Source organism: Clinocottus analis, unplaced genomic scaffold (assembly GCF_023055335.1).
Source record: "Clinocottus analis isolate CAN_PGR_092001 unplaced genomic scaffold, fCliAna1.0.p SCAF_19, whole genome shotgun sequence".
In the NCBI taxonomy this organism is placed as follows: domain Eukaryota; kingdom Metazoa; phylum Chordata; class Actinopteri; order Perciformes; family Cottidae; genus Clinocottus; species Clinocottus analis.
This window is the reverse complement of record NW_027175920.1, coordinates 6685036-6707086: the sequence shown is the minus strand read 5'-3', so window position 1 is coordinate 6707086 and position 22051 is coordinate 6685036. Positions and strand designations below refer to the sequence as shown.

The window sequence follows — 22051 nt, the reverse complement described above, 5'->3', positions numbered from 1 at the left end:
ACTAAGAGGGATCGGCGTTTATTGGTTTTTCTTCCTTCCTCTTGAATATAGCGGCTAGTTTCTGTGCCACAGTAAGTATGCTGTTTGCTACTAATTTTTCTTAGTGTACGTTGACAGAGAAAAATCTTTTCATTCATTGCTTTTTTTGCGGCGGTTAGGAACACTTTACTTAAAAATGTTTAGTCTGATTAGTTTCAGCAACAGGATTAGACGCCTTCAGATGAATGTGTTGTCTAAAGTTGAACACGGAAAGTATTTGATGGTGTAGTGCTGTCAAAGTGTGTAGTGAATTTCTGTGCTACAGGATAACTTTAAAGTATTAAAAAAAAGCAAACTAAGTTCCAAGATCTGAGGGAGGAAAACAATAAGTGAGATTTTTTAAAATGTAGCATTACTTAAGTAGGGTTGAGGCAAAGTCAAGGACGAATTTACATTTTTAAACCAGCAGTCAGTTAAAAATATATCCAAGAGTTAAAATGAGTATCATTGATGTGTAATATAACATGATACAGTTTAAGGTAGAACAGCAGCAACTAATGCCAGCTTTTGTTTTTGAAACCTGCAGAACATTCAAGCAAAAGCATTAATGCAGCAACTACTACTTTCAAATCTTTTTGACTGTATTTGTCTGCAGTATTAAGTTTTCTCTCTAAAACTTTAAGAAGTGAAAAACATTCATCAGGCTTATCTCTGGCTGTCTTACGGAGGAGAGTGGAGCGGCTCGCTGTAGTATGACATCATGAGAACTGTAAGCGGGGGAGTGGAGGGGTCCCACTGGGTGCAGGGTAATGGGTTCCAGGTTGTTTTGGCCCTGAGGATGACCCCAATTTCTTTCCCGTTCCAGACACCCTCTCCAACTCCTCATGTCATATTTTCTCTTCTGTCATACTTTCTCTGCTACCCGCTGGCTTCTCCATTCTGTTTCTTTGTCCCTCTGAAACTTGCCTTTCTCTCTGAGAGCTTAAATCATATCTTGTCTCATTTCTATCACTTATATTATTATGACAACAAATTACTCACTAGCTACATTTCAGAGAAAGGTAATTCACCAAGCAGTACAGGCCTGGACTCTTCCTCTGTTAGTTTTAACCACAAATAAAGTCAGTAGTGCCTCGAATACACTGTCATGATTTCCTATTCTCCTTGAGATATAGTATATGCAATAGCTGCAAAAACAACAACAGTCTTATCTTTTTGTTTAGGATGGGTAAATATTCTTGCATGAACTGGATGTAGATCTACCCGTTGCTGGATGATTTGAACAACATTATTTTTGTGTACTCTCTTGACCTTCTCATAAAGCATTAGAAACCACATGGCTTTACTTAAGCCATATTGTTCAGCTTCTAAATTGCTGCTGGTGAGCAACATGTTATCATAACTGATTACCAAAACTATGAACATACGGTAAGACCAAGACTGAATAAAGCCAGAATAATATATAATAATGATGATAGCTAACATCTATCTCATATTAATATCTACTCTCCTCAAACATGCTCCATAAAGAACACAATAACATAATCTGCTGAAATGGTGACCTGATATTTCACAAGTGTGACTAGGCACAACCTGTCGTTCTCTTTCTGCTCGCGATTCACTCTGCACAAATTTGTTTACTTTGTCCTTTCTTGTAAATGTGTCTTTTCTGTTTCACTTTTCGCCTCGTTCTCCGCTCTAAAACGTGTTGATGGCCGTGTACTTGTGTTCTTGTTTTCATTTCTGTAATGCTGTTTATCTCCGTTAAAACAGTGCATTGTTTGTGTTTTAACGTAACATCTGCATTTTCTCCTAAATCACATGCAGTTTGCTTCTTTGAGTTGTTCCACTGCTCTCGTCTTCTGTGTGAGACGCACACATAAAGTCCACACAATAGTGCCCTCCGCTTGTTAAAGGTGTGAGGCGGTGTGAGGGAGGTCGGCCCAGCTCTTGGATCTTTAGTGAAGTGGCTCCTTGTGAAATTCAACGGGGGATTATGATTCGTCACTCTTGGCCTCCCCCCCTTTTCTGCGCTGTGCTCCCCTGTGTTTTTCTCTCTTCACCTCCTTTTTGTCTGTCCTGCCGCACTGTTCTTTCTCATCTCCTTTCTCCCCCTCATCCTTTAGTGGGCACCTCCTCCTCGGCTTCATCTTTTGCTCTCTTCTTCATTCTTCTCTTGCGCTGCAATAAATGTGTCTTCCGGTTTTAACAAAGCATCCTGAAATCTTGTCCTCTTGTCTCTTTACCTTCCTCTTCATCTCCAACACTTTTAGCAGATTTGTTTGAGGATCCTGTTTCTAAAGGCCTAATCCCAGGGAAGTAGCAGGATTATATGTATGGTTTCTGACACGCCAACATGTTACTGATATAAGTGTATTTACTTTTTTTTTTAGATCCAGTTAGTCACGTGCTGGATGAAGTCTTTAACCTGATCACATAACAAGGGCTCACGTGAGCAGGTCACAATTGGTATTATTAGCGAAGATGAGTAATTAAAATCAGATGAAGGCGTTGAAGCAAACGCTTGCCGGCTATTGGGAATCCCAGGGAAAGGCCTTTGCTAAAAACTTTTGGTGGTTCCCAAACGCCCACATTATGTTTACAGTGCAGTACTGCATGAGTCTAACCCTTAGAAATGTCAGCATTATAATCCACCATGTGAGTCACAGAGGACCTGATCTGACGTTGTGAGTTCCACATGAGGGGCTTTCTCTCGAGGCTTATTCTGTGAAATAACAAACTGCACTGCAAGTTTTGTGATAACCAAATGCATCATATCGTTCTGTTATATTATGTCCATATCTCTTCAGTTGTGCTATACACAAATATTGTTCTCCTGTTTGCCTTCATTCATTTATTTCCTCTATGTCCATTTCAGTGGATTTAGCTGTTCAGTACACACTGTGCATATTGATGCACTGCATACACCTCTTGTCTGCAGTTCCATCTTTTTTTAATGGTGTTAACAATGCCGACAATCCCACAAAGGCGATGTTTCATGGCCTTGGGACCAAGACAATGCATTGAGTTTGAGGTCATGCATGAAGAGGGGGTTTTCTTCGAGAGTTTGTGTGTAAGGTTTATGTTTATCTCAAAATGGGCTGTGTGAATGCATTTCAGATTTAAAATTTCGCAGTAAATAATAAGATTTTCATTGGATTATGATCTTCTTAATATGTTTTCACAAGGAAGAGTTGTTCAAGTGTGTCGGTGTGTATATTATCCGTATCAAAGCAGAATCTCTGACATTAGACTCCTCTAGTTTAATAAACAACACTGACTCAAGTGCACGGACCACCTACACACACATGCAATATATTCACATACATTCAGGACTGTGTATCTTCAGAAGCACATGAATCCTCAGAGCATACAGTAAGTATGCATCTTATACACACCCAGCCCGCACTAGTACACGCATAAAACATGCACGTGTATGTAGAGTCCGTATAACTGCACCCAACGTTATTGCACTACACCCAACTTACACGCACAAATCAGCGCAGCACTCAGTCAGCGGTGAGACAGTCCAGGCTCCGGCAGCGGCAAAGCAAACATTACCTTGTGGAGACAGAAACGACAGAAAAGGTCAGAGCGGACCAGGACAGTGCAGAGAGGTTGTTTGTTTGGTGACGCAAACCAGGATACACACACACACACACAGACACACACACAGACATATGCGCTAAGAAAATTTTTTGAGCTGAGGTTAAATGTCTACTTTGCATGTTTGGTTGTGCTTGGTTTATAGCTCCAGATTTTGGTCGTCCAGGATGGGTGGGGTTTGGGTGTCTGTGTGCCGAGATACCAGAGCTGCTGAACATACCTGGCTTTTCACCGAGTTTTCAAATAGACTAGGTGCAGTCGATTTAATCGCTCTTTGTCGCATCAGGTGGACAGGGTGCTCATTTTCTTAATTTTCCACCTAGACAGGTTTGTTGGCTCCACTTTCACTGCATTAAAGCAAACACACAGTCCATCAAGGATTTTAGGAGCATGGGGCTTTGTCGGAACTAAATCTTCAAGTGATTTACATTTCTTCAAGAATGGCGCAGCGGTGAGATTCAGTTTTATTGAGTACATTTTGCTCTGCCAAAATATTTTTTAGCGAGGCAGACGCATTGTTTTGTGACACTGCAACATTAAGATTGCATAATATAATTATTTCAAGTATTAGTCAGAGCTTTTGCTTTCTATGGTCAAATCATTATATTTCGAACTGTACACTTTATTGGTTTTAAGGTCGGTCTTGTCCCCTTTTCTCCCTCATCTTTTAATAAAATAGAAAGGTGATCAATACTTTAAGGCTTTGCACCACGATTATCCTGGCCAAAATTATTTTTGATTCACGATGATATCCCAATAATCATTCAAAATTGTCTTTTAAAACCTACTGGAATCCCTTTTAGCTTTTGTCAAAGGTGCTACATTTTGAAGTTCAGAGCATTAAAATAGCAGCAAACATTTGTGTATGTAAAGACATAGTGGAGGAATGTCTACCTGAGCAGAGATCAAAGTCACTCCCTCTGGAGCTTATCTGTGCTTTGTTTGTGTAGCCGATCCATCCTTGTGCGTATATATGTGTGTTTGAGTACCAGTGAGCGCTGATAACGCCACACAGACCCACAGTGTCTTTGTGGCTGAATCCCCCTCTTTTATTTTGAAAGAGCTCATCTCAAGTGGCCTCGCTCTTCAGAAATATGACCATACAACTTTGGCTGCTAATCTTTACTATTAAAAAAAATGAGATTTCATGGGATGAGAAAAGCAGGAAATTATGCCGCATCCTGCTTTTTCATGTTGCTCAGAACCCTTTTTTATATAATCTGTTGCATCAGTTTTAAAGTGATTTTAGTTTCATAGGTCGTAAAAACACTTAATTATTTTACCTTCTTAAAAAGAAAATTAACCCAAGTAAAATAACATTTTCTGACTAAAAATATTCAAAAAACACTGTCAGTTGGCAACTTGTGCAGTGAAGGGAGGGTTAAAGCTGACATCTCTTACAGTGACCTCAGCTCTGAGTCCACAGACCAGAATAACAGTTTTTTTAACGCTGACCCCCCCGCTGACCCCTGCTAACCTCGACCCTCCATGATGCTTTTAAAAGTCAAATTCAGCCGAAGCGATGTATTTTCTATTCCTTGAATGTCAGCTTCGTGGGAGAGTATGTGGGAGGTGGCAGGGTACGAATACATCGATTTGCCTAATCCCATGTGCGTTTTTAAGTGTAATGCCTGATATTGTTACCAGATTTAGGTCCTTGTGTGTGTTTTTGTGTGCATGCATGGCAATATTGGTCGAGAAAATGGACTGGACAGACAGGCACTCGCATTATATTGCCATTATATTGACACAGCTGGGCTACATTGTCTTGTGGGGTCTTGGAGTACTATGCAATAATCAGATGATTGAAGAGGAGTGTGTATGTGACTGTGTCAGCCAGGGAGTATGTGAGTGTGTGTGTGTGTGTGTGTTTGGTGTGCTGGCCCGGGTACATCAAAGTCCAGAGGTCGGAGTGTGGGTGGTTTGATTTCAGGGAGACAGCATTGGCCTTTCCAGCGTACTGCATGCTCATTCATAATGTATGTGTCTGGTATGATATACATAATGGCACGGGCATGAGTCAGAGAGCCTTTGCGTGTCTGGCGTTTTAGCATGTGAGTGTACGTTTGTGCATTCCAGCTCAAAGTTCAGTAGATCTGTTGTGCTCCAAAATGCCCCCTGCTAATCCTTTCCCAGAATGGCTGTTGCCAGGCAGAGAAATGACCTCACAGGGCGCTAATGGGACTCTGTGGGAAACTCATTCATAATTGTAAATTGCGTCAACTGATTGTATAATGATATTATATGATATGTGTTGTTATTATGTTGCATTTATTAATTCACTTTGCATCAAATATCACAGGTTCGGTCCACATTCTTGAGAAACACAAACTCCAACACAAATGCCATTTTGCTGTGGACAAATTATCTGCAGAATTACCGAAAGTAAGAAAAATCTGTTTTGACTTGTGTTATGTGGCCGTCTACTGTACAGTCAGTCCATCATTTTAAAAGAAAAGGAATATTTTGGAAGTTAACCTTTCCGAGCTCAGTCAATAAAGCTACCTCTGGTATTTTTAAGTTGCCTTCGCTGAGCTTAAGTCATTAGCTTTTCCTGTACACACACGTGTACACACACGTGTACACACACACACGCACACACACACACACACACTGGAACAAGATAAACAGAGCTGTATTACTGGCTCTTGACTCATAATGTAGCTATAGTTCTACTCGCTGGCTAAATGTCAAGATGAGTATTACTGTAACTGACCAGGGAGAATAACACATGGACATATTGGTATTGGACGACCTTTACTGATGTAATTGAGCTGATGTGCAATTAGTGCCTCCGTGCCTGATGACTCTACATTAAAACAAAAGAGGGCTTTCTATCCTTCTGCCTGCTTAAAAGTGATCAATTGTTTTTATACTGAGATAAAAACACATAAGTAAAGTGAATAGTTTGGTTGATTTATTAATTTTTTCCCTTTTTTAATGGATGTTAAAACCAGCCAATAGCTTGCTCACGCCCCCACTCACTTCTTCACACCTCCACTCACTCACTCCTTTGTCCCACTTTAATTCAGTTTACATTTCCAGTGTGCGCTTGTAATTTGCGGGTTCACTAGTCTTGGGACATCTGTGAAACCTGAGAGGAGAAACTTGTCATCCATAAACAGTCTGGCCCTTTGGAATGAGTCGATACTTTTGACCGTTATTTTTGTGTTAGCATGTCGGCACATGCTACTAAGATTTTGTGATTTTGAAGGGAGGTTGGTCTCTGTGTCCACGTGCTCGCGTGGAGTTTGAAGATGAGATTGTTTGTGTGTGTGACGTGAGTGTGAAGACAGCTGCTTCATGCCCATCAAAAGCAGCACTACATTCCCTCCAGTGTCCTCTGAAGTCAGGCTGTCTTGCACACATTTACATACACATACAAACAGCTTGTTCTGATTACTAGTCTTTCTTACTCTTGGTCCGTGTGTGAAAGTAGAATTAGAATTACTATTTAATGTCAGAGGAGAGTATGTCCGTTTAAAATGTTTTCTTGTTTGGAAAGAAACGGTATCGCAGGACAGGAAACTGACTTTAATAGGGTTAGGTAAGTGAAATGATTCGATAAACATAAACCAAACTTTACGCTATTTAGTAATAGAATTTTATGAGTAAATTCACTAATGTAGCACAGAGGTTTACACCAATTACACTAATTGGGCTGTGTTGTTCTGAGTCAATGATGCATTGTTTCATTGTTTCTCAAAGGCCTTCATGCTTTTGTTGACACAGTAATACAAATCCAAAGAAAAAGTGTTTTACTTGTGTTTTAATGATCATAATAAATCATATTTGAAAATGTCTTGAACCAGGACCAAATGGCAACTGCAGTGTCATTTTTTTTGTTTTATTTTTAAAGAATTTGCAACTTATACAATTTGCGAATGCACCATAAGTATCAGCACATTTATTTTTTTCACTATAACGTTAATAAAGAAGACATAACATTCCCCTTCCACAGTGTATGGTACATTTGTTACATTGTTCAAAATGGTGTGGTGTGTATCAATACCAGTCACCATCATCATAAGAACACCCCAGCTCTGATTTATATGTTTGCAATATTGAAGATTGATTATGAACAAGAATCTTGTATATAGAAGAACTTATACGGTTTGGAAACACAGATACAAAGTCCATATTAGCTGTTTTTAGGGCACTCAGTAATTTCCATTGATATTTATGTCTCTTTCCTACTCAGTACTGAAATATTCAAGCAATGTAAAATAATAGAAACTAATTCTACCCATAAGTCCTTTGGGTTTTGTTTGTTTATTAGTTACGGGAAAAACAACCTTAATTAACTGAGAACTTGAACCATCTAAATGTAGGGTAAATGATGGAGGCGGGAGTGCCACGTACAACCCAGGCCAAGTCTGCCTTTTGGCTTTTAAAGCTCTATTACATGTGGAAAAATACACTGTTATTGTAGCAGATCTAATGTCTGTTCAGCAGACATGCACAGTCTCTAGAGCTGATTGAAAAAAAGTAGGTCTTTCACTAGAAATGTGAGTCAGAGAACATTCTGGAGAAAGAAAGAAAATCAAAGACACTATTTGTTTATATTTGCGTGATCACATTTTTTTTAAATTTCATGTTTTTAAAAGTTAGAGCATTTAGTAATAAGCGTGTTGCTGGAGTACAGGTCAATACAGTACACACACTTTGTTTGTGTGTGTGTTTTTTCTTTGTGTCTCACCCTTTCTCTCCTTCTCCCTCTTGCTGGCTCTCTCACTCTCTAAACGGGCAGGCTGGTATGTCTCCTTTCCCTCGGGATGGCCCTGATCTGACAACAGCAAAGCCTACACCCCATGCAGGAAACCCATCCCACTGATACCGTGTGTGTGTGCATGTGTGTGTGTGTTGCCGCTGCCAGTGCCTAATACAAGACATATTTCAAAGAGTGAATACAGATAAATGTATTTCTGAGAATGTACACAGGTGCCGGTGGCCTTCACCTACCTCCTTCTCCGCACGGTGCTTATTCACGATTATACCTAAGCCGTATGTTCTCATTAAACCTTTATTGCATTCATCCACCCACTTTGTCACCAGCATCGATTTGGACCCGTTTTGAAATATCCCCCCCTCCCCTCCCCCGCTGAAGGCATAAGTGCCCACTTAAAAGTGCCACAAAATGTTGCCGTAATGGCTTTTCTCTGAAATTTGTGCCAGAAAAGCTCGCCTGCAAGTTCACTCAAGGACAAAGTGCAAGTCAATTGGTTTGGATAAGTGTTTCCCTTTATGTCAGATAGATTTTGTTCTGAGAAGAGAGTGAACTGAAGGAGGAAGCTTTTTCTCAAGGTCAAAATGTTCCTCTATTCTTTTTTTTCTTGCCTCCAAATGTCTTCTTTTTATGCATCTCCCTCTCTACATCCCTGCTTACACATCAGTCTCTCTCTCTCTCTCTCTCTCTCTCTCTCTCTCTCTCTCTCTCTCTCTCTCTCTCTCTCTCTCTCTCTGATCCTTTCTGTCTAGATCCCTCCCACCTTTTTACTTTATTTTCTATTCGTTATGTGCCTCAGTGGTATTACTCTCTATTCATTATTTCTTTTCACGCTTTGATTTCTGTTCTCTCGAGAGGAAATTGCTTCCTGTAATGACCACAGCCGAGGAGCTGATGACAATGGCCACTGATTCAGATGTTACATAACGGTTTGAAAGGTGAAAACAGCACCGGATGAGGTGGATTTTCTGTTGAGCACACCATCTAAGACTGAAAAAGCAAAATCGGCTTAACTACTTTATACCGTATTAGCTGTGTTTTACTGATAATGTGGACACTTAATGGAACCACTATATATATGAATATCTTCCATTATAGAAAATAGGTAAGTGACCCTTTTTTCAATGATTCCCTTCATAGGTTAACAACTATGTGCAGGAGAGAGAGGAACTCAACCTGACTCATCCCGCCAAACAGCTCCTTCTGTCTTGTGTGGCTCTCAGGGGGTCTCGCAGCGCCAGACCGGACCTGAAGCCCCGCCTCCATCCCTGGTGTTGTCATCCCGCTCAACCCCCCAGGTTTGTAGACAATTTTTGTGTGGAATATAGTTTTTCTTCATGTTGAACAGTTTCGGGTGCATCATGTGATGAAAAGATTGGCGTCTTGTAGATGTCGTTATTTATTATTATTGCGCATCTCCACGTCTTATTTATTACTAGGTTTTTTCGCGCTTGTGGTCAGAGGACGTCGGTGTGTTCCCTGCTGACCGGAGCGCTGCTAGAGGCCACAACAGCTCTCGGAGCCCGCTCTGCTCTGCCCTACCTTTTGCCCCAGAGCCCCAACGCCATGCTGAAAGGTGAGTGTTAAAATAAAGTGTGGGTGTGTGTAGACACATGTTTTGTTTATTTGTAGGTGTCAGTGTACTAACCCCCAATTTGTATTATTTAGCATGCAGTTTTATTGTCTCTTTACAATTAATGACGGGGAAAGCAGAGCTTCTGTATCTGTTTGATTCCAAGAGGAAAGTTTTTCATTACTCCTCTGCGGTCTATGGCTCCACTCTTTTCTCCTCTGCTCGTTTCCCACATTATCCCACCTTATCCACCGCATGTCTTGGGTCGGTAGGAGCATACCTGTGGTTGGTCCAAGTGGTGACCGTTTCCTTCTTACGTCTTTATTTCCTTTGCTGTCCTTTGTCCCTCCTCATAGCACCCTCTCACTCTCTCTTTCTCCACTCCATTCTCCAATTCAGCCTCATGCACACACAATGCTGAAGTGGGGTAAGATGTACAGGTAGAAGAAAAGGTCTCCTTACATCACAGGGTCCACATAACACTGATGCACACACACCATCTGAAAAGAGGTTATATGCACTTCAAACACGCTTGTGTGCCTCCTCTGAAAAGTGATATTTAGAATTAATTGGGTGTTTTTGATCAAAAGTACACCCGAACACGCTATACCTGCTTTTTATTGTACTTAAACGACTTGGCAGCAGCTACCCCTGTTCCTGAATTGCCTCAAGAAAGACACTAAAATGTCAGTTGTAAAACATAATGAGACAAGAAAATAAAGTAATTTACATCATGCATATAGTATGTCCACTTTGTTTCTCTCTCTATCTTACTATCCACATGACTTCATCTTCCAACCAGCCGGGTTGTCGGTCAGTTGCTCAGCTGTCTGTCCACCTTCTCTACAATGATGTTACGTATGACATAAATGTAAGCCGATCCTGACATTAACTTCCACTGGCTTTGGTCCAGGGGACAGGCTGTCTCTCACAAGCTCAAGGAGACACACACACACACACACACACACACACACACACACACAAGCATGCATTTCAGTATGTTTCCCTGTGACTTTAATATTAATCATGTCGGTAACAAAACTTTATATTCTGTCAGGCACGTTTTCTGAGGGAAAAATCACACACACACACACACACACACACACACACACACTTATACACACACACTTATACAGCACATATCTTAAACATGACACTGTGTTATGTTCTAATGGGTGTTGCAGGAAACAGAATAAAGCCAGACACGTGCACACATAGCTGCTTAGAAGTCTTGGCAGGAATAGGATTTTTTAAGCACACACACACGCAGCATGAAAAACTCCCTGTCTAACTGTCTCTTTCTCTGTAACCTAGTACCAAAGCTACCCAGATATTGCTCATAAGCATTACCTTAGAGAAGACTCACAGACACATCGTTGTGTTTTATTGTAATGACGCATCTTCCCTTCACATACATGGACACATCTGTGTAGCTGTGCCATTTCAATCTTTCGGAAAACAGTATCTGTCTCCAGAGATGATAACGTCCCTCTAACATAAACACACACTTAAGTTTTGTTGTTTTAAAAGTGTAGATTCACCTGCTGAGTGAAGTGCTATAAGCATTAAAATAATCAAACAAAAGAGTAGCTTTAGGAAAACAGATTTCATTTTATTTTGTGCAAATACTCAAACTAAACTGATTCTAAGATCAGGTATAGTTTGTTCAAAAGACCTTGTTAGCCAGGTAAAAGTAAATATTAGATTTCATTCTCCTGAAGCTTTGGGAAGGTCTGATCTCAGAACATTTGCATATTACTTGTGTAGTTATTGCCCTCTTACCATTTATGGTAGTGTTCCTCTCTTCAGTGTTTCAACATAACCCGCTCTTAGTTTCTCATCGGTAGTAAAAATACTTTTTTTCCTTATTTACCCCCTACAAATTTCCAGTAAACAAAAAAAAAAAGAGTAAATGGTAAATAGACTACGCTTTTATAACGCTTTACAATCTTAACAGGAAAAGCAGTTGTGGTTGGCCATTGAGTGCACCACCTTGGAACCAGGATGTGTCTTGTGCTTGTTGAATAAAGAGATCTATTATGCCTTTTCATTCTTTTCAGTTTTTAACAGCCTGTGCAAGCTTTTCATACAGAATCCAGTCACACATTTGTGACACAAAACTGACTTGAAATAGACGTGGTGCTTTGGAAACATGGTTTGCCACCACTCTCTGTTAAAGTGGTCCACCCTCTCTGGATATAAAAAAAAATTGTATAATAATAATTGCATATTACAGGGAATCTTATTATCTTGTCTTATTTGAGTGTGTGTATATATATATATATATATATATATATATATATATATATATATATATATATATATATTAGTGTCTGTGTACTGCAGAATAGTTTAAAAAAAATGCATTTCTGAAGTATGGATCGCATAATTATGTGTTTGTTTTCACATAATTATGACACACAAAGACAAAACTAAGATATATAGATTGTGATTTTGAGAAAACATATACATTTTAGTTTGTTTAACTTGGAGTATATCAGTTTCTTATGTGTATAATAATCCAGTTTCGATAAGGTATTTATTATAGATGTAGTAAAGTGGCATCAAAACTGGGACTTATAGTACAACTTTGTGCAATCTTGTGCCTTTAACCCAAATGCTTTCAAGGATTAACAGGATAATCACCTGGCCAACCTTGGTGTATTTTTAGAGTTTTAATGTAAGGGGTGAGAGGTGGAATGTTTTTCTAGACCTTCTCCACATGCCTCATCCTCTGTGATGATCTGAAAGTATTTAGCTGTTTCCTCTGATGTTGGTGGATGACCTCATTTGGGTTTAATGGCAGGTCAGCAGAAACGTTGTGGAGATGAGTTTGCACATATCTGGAGCAGCGCGACAGGCTTTTGTTGTGAGAGTAAACTATTGACACCTGTAAAGATTGTTTTGGGAAATACATGTGAACTGGGTCAGACGAGGGTAAGGTCAAGATCAAGGTTGTTTGTGTGCTCCTTAAACACACTACTACACAGAAATAGAGTGGACATAAATCGCTTCTGAATATGACTCATCAGGAGTAGTTGTTGTGTTAACCTCAGTTTTAAGGATAAAGTAATTAAGCTCACAAAATCTGAAGTTAAGCTCAGTGCAGTTGCTAAGAACCAGCACGAAACTATGCCATGCTCTGCCTGCGTGTCTAATTAAAAAAAAGAAGTAAATTAGTTGAAAATTATTGCAGGCCTGAAAGAAACCAAAACATCATATTCATTCATTCAGTTTTTGATGAGATATTGAAGTATTTATCTGAGAAACAAGCAAGAGGTGAAAGATGGAATCAGCATAGAACTTACCATGACAAAAGAGACAATGATGAAAGAATAAAACATTTAAAAAAAGAGTACAAATATAAGTAAGAAACCGGCAGAACACGTGAATCTTTACGTTTTTGGAGTATTTGTCATTCTTCAAATAGTAAATGTCTCATTTTGGTATTAAATAGCTGTGCCTTCATCTCCTGTTGCTCCGGTACTGTCAAAGTATACTCCGTTGAAGTACAAAGAAAAGCTCTTCTGAAGACCACTGGGATTTAACCGATATACATGGGAGCTGTAAATGGGAGTGGTTGAAGTGCTCCTCTTGACCTTGTTTCCTTTACAGCACAATTTACTGCACTGCTAAAAAGGAAGTGGGCTACTCAGTAATAGGCTGCCATCCTTCCAGCTCAATAATAGTGTTTCATTCTTTTTTCTCTTCCTCTTGGTCGACATTGTACATTGTGTAGCATTTACAGTGGATGTGGTGGGGAATCATACTGAAGGGAAGTCTCAAGGATTTCAAAAACACATATTGTGTTTGGCCATTATTACTAAAAATACTCTGTGACACTTGTGAATTATAAAAACCAACCCTGATAGCCGGTACTGTGACACATAACAGCGTGATCTTGATTGCAGTTGGAGGGACACTCCTTATAACACACAGGCTGCTCATATACTGGAGTCAACTGGAAGGTGGGCATTACGCTTCTGTGCTGATGCTGAGGATCCAGACAGCGCTAGAGCAGAGCAGAGCAGAGGGCAAAGATGAGCTAGCAAGTGTAAGGGACAAACACCAGGATTCAAATACAATACAACACTACATATACAATAACTGGACACAATTGTTAAAGAGTCATTAAAATGTTTTATGTAAACACCTCAGTAACAATCAGGACTTTAGGGACTTTACTAATAATGGAAATCTTGTTTTAAAAAACTACAGAATTCCCATTTTATGATACTTTGTATACAATGTAAGTTTGTGTGCATGGCTGTGAACTATGGAGAGAGGGGGAGGAGAGAGGGAGGGAAAGACAGGCAGAGGGAGAGAGGGAGAGGAGCAACAGACAAAGATACAGCATGAGTTGGAGGGAGCGCTAGTTAGAAATGGAGTAACGGAGAGAGAAAGAACGAGAGAGAGAGAGAGAGAGAGAGCAGACAGCTAGAGAGAGAGAGAGAGAGAGAGAGAGCGAGGGAGAGAGAGAGCAGCTGCAGGAGAGACAGAACCGAAGGCTCAAATGTGGACAAGTGTACTTCAGTCGCCTCAGCACTGAACTGTCAGTGTGGAAGCCGAGTGGCCAGCTGTATCCAGCCTCCATGAAGCACTCCCACAGAACGGACTACAAGCTGATCAGTGAGTAGAGGAAATGTGAGTTATTGCAGAATGAATGCCAGTGTCTTAACCACAGCTAAGAGAAAGTGTAACGTTGACTGAGAGGTATACATAAGAAATAAGTATTTTTTTTAAATGTAGTGCCTTTATGTATTATGTTCATTGGAACCGCTGTATGTTGTCTAATGTGTTCAGCACATTTCTCATGCGTGTGAGAAATCAAAGGGGACTTAATTCATTTAACAAGAGTACTTGAACCATTTGTTTACATGCTAATCAGGGAATCTGATTATGATGGCAAGTAAGACATATTACACATTTAGAGAGATAAAAATCTGATTTGGTTTATCTTGACTGCAATTCAGGTGAGTACATAACGTCTGCTGGTGATGACAGGTGTTGATTGTTTCTTACCTGATTCTTGAAATTGAATTGTTTGTAATGAAAACTGCAGAATCTGCTCTATGGAATATGTAATTGGTGCACGTTCCTTGTCCTTTTTGTCTAATTGGTGCCAAATGCAAGCACACAGTTTCACTGTGCGTCTAGATAGTCTTTGCACAACATGTGGTTTGTGGTTTTTTGTGTTTGAATTGTACCTCAAAGTTCCATTATTCTCTTTATGTCTTTTGATATGTAGTATATTGAATGTCAATAGCCAGGTTTCCATCGAAAAGGTTCTTACATTTTTACCGAATTACTTGAATAAGTGTCAAACAAAAAGCGTAGTCCATCCACTATTATGCGATTATAAGGAGTTGGTTTAAGCGGTGCCATTCAGAAAACCATTGCAGAAAAAGAGGGTGCTAAAACTTGACGTAATAAAGAGTGCCACCTCAAACGCTGACGCTTCTCTTAGTTTTATACATTGATGTGAGGAAGGTTAGTGAGGAGACTGTTTTCATCGCTTCAGCGGACGTTGAAGTCGCATGCATCATGTACATTATCATACATGTTGCACATGCTCGTTTCCTCTGCAATTCGCTTGTATCAATAAACCAACTTTTCCACATCAGCAAAGCATAAAAACCTTTTTGTGATATTTTCAGATCTTTTTACATTTTCAGAGTTTCCATTTTATGTTTTTTTTGAGAAATTTGAAAATGTGAAGAAGAAAAAAACTAATGGGCGAAAACTCACCTACTGTTGCCTCCGATCGATTTAGTTTTTAGTGGCAAATCTTGCATTAACTTTTTTTTACTGGCATAGATTATGATCTAGATTATTAGTCTCTGAGGATGAACATCTCTGACACGGCCCATGTGTTGCATCTGATTTGTGTCCCATCACTCTGAAGTTACACAAAGACACTGATCCCACAACAACCTTCTTTTGTTGCGTGTTTTCCCTATGCAGAATGAATGGGCCTCACTCAGAGTATAGTTTGACCTGATACCTCTCAGAGGGAAGAGACAACAGAACATCTCAAAATCTGCACATTTACCTTCGCATGACTCAATTATCTGATTTATGCAATGCTTTAATTTGACCTTTGGATTCATAACGAGGAGCCTTTTGCTGAATCAGTCCGAACTTCTTATCTACTCCATGTTTTTGTGGTAGTCCTGCCCACTAATGAAGAAAGGTCAGAAGAACCCAAATGTTGTATTTGTGTCTGCACGTGGTTTCTGTGTACAGATCTGATCAATGAGAGAAACTCCCTGTGGTAACTGTGTTCTCATCAGTCAGACAGATCGATGCTTATTGCTTCTGCCGTGTGTCTGTGTACTCGTCTGCATCTGTTTTATGAGTCCTTTGCTTTTTGTTATTGTATGTTTGTGTCTGCTGCTGTGTGTGTTAATGTGTTTGCTCCTACTTGTTGATCTTTATTCACAGGTGTGTATGCGTGACCTTACTTGTATATAAGTAAGTGTATATAAGTAAGTGTTATTTATGCCAATGATAATATTGTTTTGCTGTGTAAAGGGAAACTGCCTATTGCTGCATTTCAGCTTGACATTTCAGTTATGTAATATATTATCTTTCAACATATAGAATTGTGAAAGAATGTGAAGAAAATAAGATTGTTGATGTTTTAAAAATAAATTATTTTACAAATGTGTGATGATATTTATAGGTTCAAAGGCAAATTTGTTAACAGTCCTTTGAGTCAGGCTGTTTGTACTGCACCTGTTTGAGTCCCCTACATACTCCAGTGAGGAAGTTGTCATCAGCTCTGAGTGTGTGTGTGTGTGTGTGTGTGTGTGTGTGTGTGTGTGTGAGTGTGAGTGTGTGTGTGTGAGAGAGAGAGAGAAAGAAAGCTTAGCCAGCAACAAAAGATGACGGGGTCTATGTTCAAGGTTCTTCTCTTTTGGTTGCCATGATAACTTGATTTGCTGAATGAAGAAAAGAAACCTCAAATCAGTTCTGAAAGATATCATTTTCTTTCATATTGATTCTCCTGTCATACAGTAATGGCCATGAGTCATGGTCATACAAAACATGCAGAGATACTTGATTAGAAATGCTAATTTGTGTGTACATTGGATCCTTTTCAGAGATAGTTCATCTTATTAAACAACACATATATTGTTGCAATTATGTTTTCTTAATTGCAATTTTATAAATTGGTCCGATGCAAATATTATTATTATATTATTAAGTCTAAGTTTGTTTTTTTTTAGAACGGCACACATGCAGCACTCTAACCCTTCAAACACTAGCCCTAGTTGAGACAGAAACATGAACAATAACTGATTTAATTATGCTTTTGATATAGCTCACGCACACACACACACACACACACACACACACACACACACACACACACACACACACCACCCACTCCCTCCTACCTGTTAAATACAGAACGTAAAGTGGTTATAAAGGATGTTTAGCAAATCTACTCCTTCCACCACCATTTATAGAAGGATCCTCTGCACACGCACACACACACTCAAACTCACACACACACACAATGTATTTGTAATCAGCATGCATTACAGATGAGCAAACTCATTCATAAACATCACATGGAGATCACGGTCAATTAGTCATGGGTCTTGTGTTCTCAGTCTCACAGCAGGACTGCTGCATGTTCAATATTGCACGTCAGTGTTTGTTAAACTAGTGTGTGTGTGATCGGTGACGGGTCGGGGGGGGCTTCGTCTCATGGGTCTACAACTGATTATATTCGAAACACTGATCACCCTCACTGGAATTCAAGATTTTGCTCCATCCAGTTTTCAATGTTTATTCATCACATCTCTCTGTCACTGCTGATATCGTACACGTTGTGTGAAGCTTTGCAGGCACACGCTGAACAACACATGATAAAGCATGTTGACATTTTTTTTGTTTTAAATACATTCGTTTATCTACTAATTCTATTTTGGGAGCGTTTTTTTTTTTTTTTTGGGAATGTATGCCTTTGGCACGTTTTAAGAATAGATATCTACAAAACTACGAACCACAGTTGTTTTCTTTACTGTCAACATGTTGTTGGAATCTTTCTGTTTTTACACATCAATTAGCTTTTAATGTATTCCTCAGAATCTCTTAAAACCTGTTTGTCACAGCTTTGTCTGTCAGTGTGTTTCCCAGTTTAAAGAATGAACACATGAGTAATGTTGGCTTCTACGTGGTCATGAAGTTCATATCACTTATTTGAGGGTGTCTCCATTTCCACTTAAAACAGCTCTGGGCCAGAGAAGAGGAGCTTTTTTCTCTTATCCTTGAGACATGATAGCTTTTATAGTTTCATACTGCAATAAAAATGCAATACAAACATAATAATTCAACACCTGTTTGGTAGTATTTTAAGTTAAGATAAAACCTAAAGACAACCATTTATTTTTATTTTTTTTCAAATAATTTGTGAGTACCTGTTTCATGCAATAGGAAAAGAGGAGCTGAGAGATGACAAATATTGGCAACATTTTGACTACATGATACAATATGTACCACATTGTTCTATATTCTTTGATTGTTGCAGCTGTTTCTCCACAATCTCTACCATTGCACTTGTGTGAAAGGGCTCGGGAACTTTCTTTACAGGCCATATCTTCATATCTTCTGTAGTCTTAGGCTGTCAGGCTCTCTGAAACACTGTTTTTCAGTTGCCTGATTTCATGCAAATATATCTCTGAAAAATGTGTTCCAGGTCATTCATGACATGAAGTCTGTCTCTGTGTTGGACATTTAAAGAATTTGGTGGATTACGCTTTTTCTAACTGTAATAAAAATAGATAGCGCACACCTGCTGCACAGAGTAAACTACACAATCTCTACTTATTCAACTAATCCCTTCCTTCCTCTCTATCTTATCTCTACGCTCTTCTCCCGTCGTCTTCTCCTGCTTTCATTTACACTCTCGGTATCTCTAGCTTCGTTTTCACTGATTTTTTTTTTTCTCTCTTCAGACAACCTCCAGTTTATTATATTTATTTTAATATTTCCTTCCTCTCGTCTTTGCTCTTAGCTGTAACTTATTCTCAGTCAGTCTGTCTCTTTTCTTATTTCACACACACACGTACACACACACACATGCACACACACTGAGAGTTCATTACAGGAGCTGTGGGTCCAGATCCACAAATCAAACTGTGTAAATAAGCAAGTTTTGCCCCTGCAGAGCAGCCACTTCTGTTGCCATGGCTACTTGTTGCACATCTCAAGGGTTACCAAGGACAACCTTAGTAACCTTGGTAATACAAAGTGTGTGTCCGCACATTCGTTTGCAGCATCCACTATTTTGTAAAGTGTGTGTGTGGTTGCGGAAGGGGAAGTGGGTAGGAATGACAATGACCAGACAATGACTGTTAAATCTGTTGGATGCACATCTCCTTTCTGGTCTTCATCATACTGGACTCTAAAAACATTATTATTCATTAGTTTTAAACAATAAACGGCTAAAGTGACTTCTCTGCCTTAAAGTGTGGAGAATACGCTGACAAAATATGCTGCAATGCCTCGCTCGTCCGTTCCTCTCGTTGTATTGATATTGGGAACAACTACATGCTTCTGTGAGAATAAATGCTGGTCAGTGTCACGAGTCACGACTTGGGTTTGATCAGTCAGCTACATTAAGTGCTGGAAACTTCACCTTCATAGTCCCTGCCTTTAGAAGAGAGGAAGCAGCGATCTCTCGCAGAACCCTGAAATGGGTTCTGCACATTTCTGCGATCAAACTGCCGCGAGCCAAGCTGCAGATGTAGAAAAGGCGTGTTAGTTTATGTGGCATTCATCCCGACAATGTACAGTATGTCCACCTGGCAGCTCCAGCACCAGTGGAGAAACTGTCCATTAGTCCTTTGTTAGCAGAGATGAGAACCGGTTTGCATGCGTGTGTGTGTAAACAGACAGACTAATGGACCTACCTGAAATCCAAACACAGGAACCGGCAGGTGATCAATGCTGTTTACTTCTGGAGGGTTAAAGGGTGCATACTTCTCTTGGCTAGTAGAGAGGTCGAGAATATGTGGCATGTAGAGATTGATGGATCAGAAGACTTGAGATATTTAGGTTAATCCTAACAAAGAGATGAACATTTCGTTGAGGCTTAAAACTTTTGTGGTGGAAGGGAAACATCATAGAAGATAATGCCTCATTTTTAAATCCTTTTTGTTTTTCTTCCATTTCTTGTGGCCAGAAACAGTGGCCTGTGCGTTCCTATTGTACTTGATACTCGTGAAGGCAATGCATTCTCCTTTCTTTCCGTCCATAAACCCTTTCTCTCCTCCTCTTCATCTGACTTCGTCTTAGCTTTTCAAGAGCTTTCACTTCTCACTGAGCACCTAAAAGACCAGCAAGTTTGAAATGTGCCATATGAAAAAGATTAACCAGTAATGCAAAAGTCCTAATCTGTCTCTCGCTCCGTCTGCTCCTCTTCATCTGTCCATCCAGAGCGTCAGCTGGCCAACAGCATGACCAGTAGCGGCTCTTTTCAACCCAACGTCAGTGGGATCAGTAAGGAGCTGGCGGAGGTGCGTCACCTTGTTCAGTTCCCCGAGGAGATCGCCTGCATCCTCACCGAGCAAGAGCAGCAGCTTTACCAACGGGTGGGAGGACCCGCACACAGACACACACATATCTGGGACACAGAATAGAAAACAACATTTGTTTTGTCGTATTCGTGCCTGAGGGAATGACGAGAGAAAAAAGTGTATTCATAAGGTGGCATTAGAACTAATTCACTTGTCTGTTCCCGCCTGCAGGTCTTTCCCTTGGACTACCTCTGTTTCCTCACTCGAGACGTGGGCAGCCCTGAGTGTCAAACCAAACGCCACCCAAACCTCAAGGCCTCACTGTCTGTGCCCTCCATGCCTACCCAGAATGCCCAGCGAAGTAACGCTGTGGAGGACCTGGTGGCGCGGTTCAACGAGGTGAGGAGTCTGGTTTATAAAATGTGTGTTTAGGAGCATAAGGCTTTTTTTATTCTTTTTTTTTTAATCATTTTAAGTATTTCTCTCTAATTCTCTTTTTGTATATTTTCTTTGTCTCTTCTCCTCCATGGTCCTTGCTAAAACATTTTCTGGCAATTGACTAATTGTTTCAGCCAACATCTTTTTTCGTGTGACCTTTTAAAGGTTTTAAAGGTTGGGATTTATCATACTAACCTATTACAGCCTATATCTCACTGGCTCACTTTTAGTTCAGTATTTAAGTCTGGATAAGATCACTTGAGAATCTGTGATGCCAATCAGCAAACTATGTGGAATAGTTTTGTGGTGCAACTCCTGAATGCCTTGAACAACTTTTCAAACAAGACCATATAGAGCTATTTTGTATGTTTAACTATTGGGAAAATATTGATAAACTGTGTTTTAGTGACCTCCCCTTAATGACATCATCAGAGACAGTGAACATGCGAGCATTTCAATTTGACATGAATGTGAAGGGTTGGAAAGCATAGCAGACCAGTAATTGTGTTTTTTTTTCAGCTGGGTTTGCGTTTTGGTATTTGCAGGGCGAGTCATACCAACTTATCAGCTCGTGACTGAAGCACACACCGAGTGTGCAGAAGCGCGCACACACACACACTCGCAGTGGTGTAATTTGGCTAAAGTTACTCTCCCGGGCCTTGTGTCTTTTATGGTGAGTGACTTCAAGAATAAACAATCACAACATTGTACTGCTGAGGCAGAGAAAGCGAGAGAGGGAGAGATTGATTGGAAATGATGATGTCATCTTTAAGTTCCATGCCTCTCACATCAGCTGGTTTTCATTTCAAGTCAGCGAGAGGAGAGACACACAAAAAGTCAAATGTGCATTGTAGCCATATATGGGCACAATGGAACAAGAGTCAAATGACAACAGTGATTCTTCCTGTGAAGACAACGATGGAGCTGCTTCTCCAGTGAGATGAGATACTGGTGGTGTAATTTGTCTCAGCTGTGATTATGAAACCATAGTTTAGATGAGCTTTGCTCAGTGATTGTGGACAGTGTCTGTGCTTTTTTAAAATAATGAATTTGTAATTCATCTTTAATGGCAAAAAAAAACTGTTTTGGTCTTAAATGGAACATCCTCAGTGAATATTTGGAGAAGGGTGAGACGTTTGGGTCCCCTTTGTGTTCACCTGTAGTGTTTAAGCTTTGACGAGTATGTGTTCATGCGTT

The 22051-nt window shown here is 39.9% G+C and overlaps 1 protein-coding gene across 5 annotated transcripts in view; it reads left to right on the top strand.

The window, feature by feature from the left end:
• Nucleotides 1-22051, top strand: part of plce1 (phospholipase C, epsilon 1) — a 74837-nt gene that overhangs the window by 29593 nt on the left and 23193 nt on the right. For all 5 annotated transcript variants that reach the window (XM_068583770.1, XM_068583769.1, XM_068583768.1 and 2 more), the window contains exons 7-10: nucleotides 9452-9609; nucleotides 9751-9887; nucleotides 20337-20491; nucleotides 20648-20815. In XM_068583770.1, the coding sequence (XP_068439871.1) occupies nucleotides 9452-9609; nucleotides 9751-9887; nucleotides 20337-20491; nucleotides 20648-20815 (618 nt within the window). The remainder of the gene's footprint in view (nucleotides 1-9451; nucleotides 9610-9750; nucleotides 9888-20336; nucleotides 20492-20647; nucleotides 20816-22051) is intronic.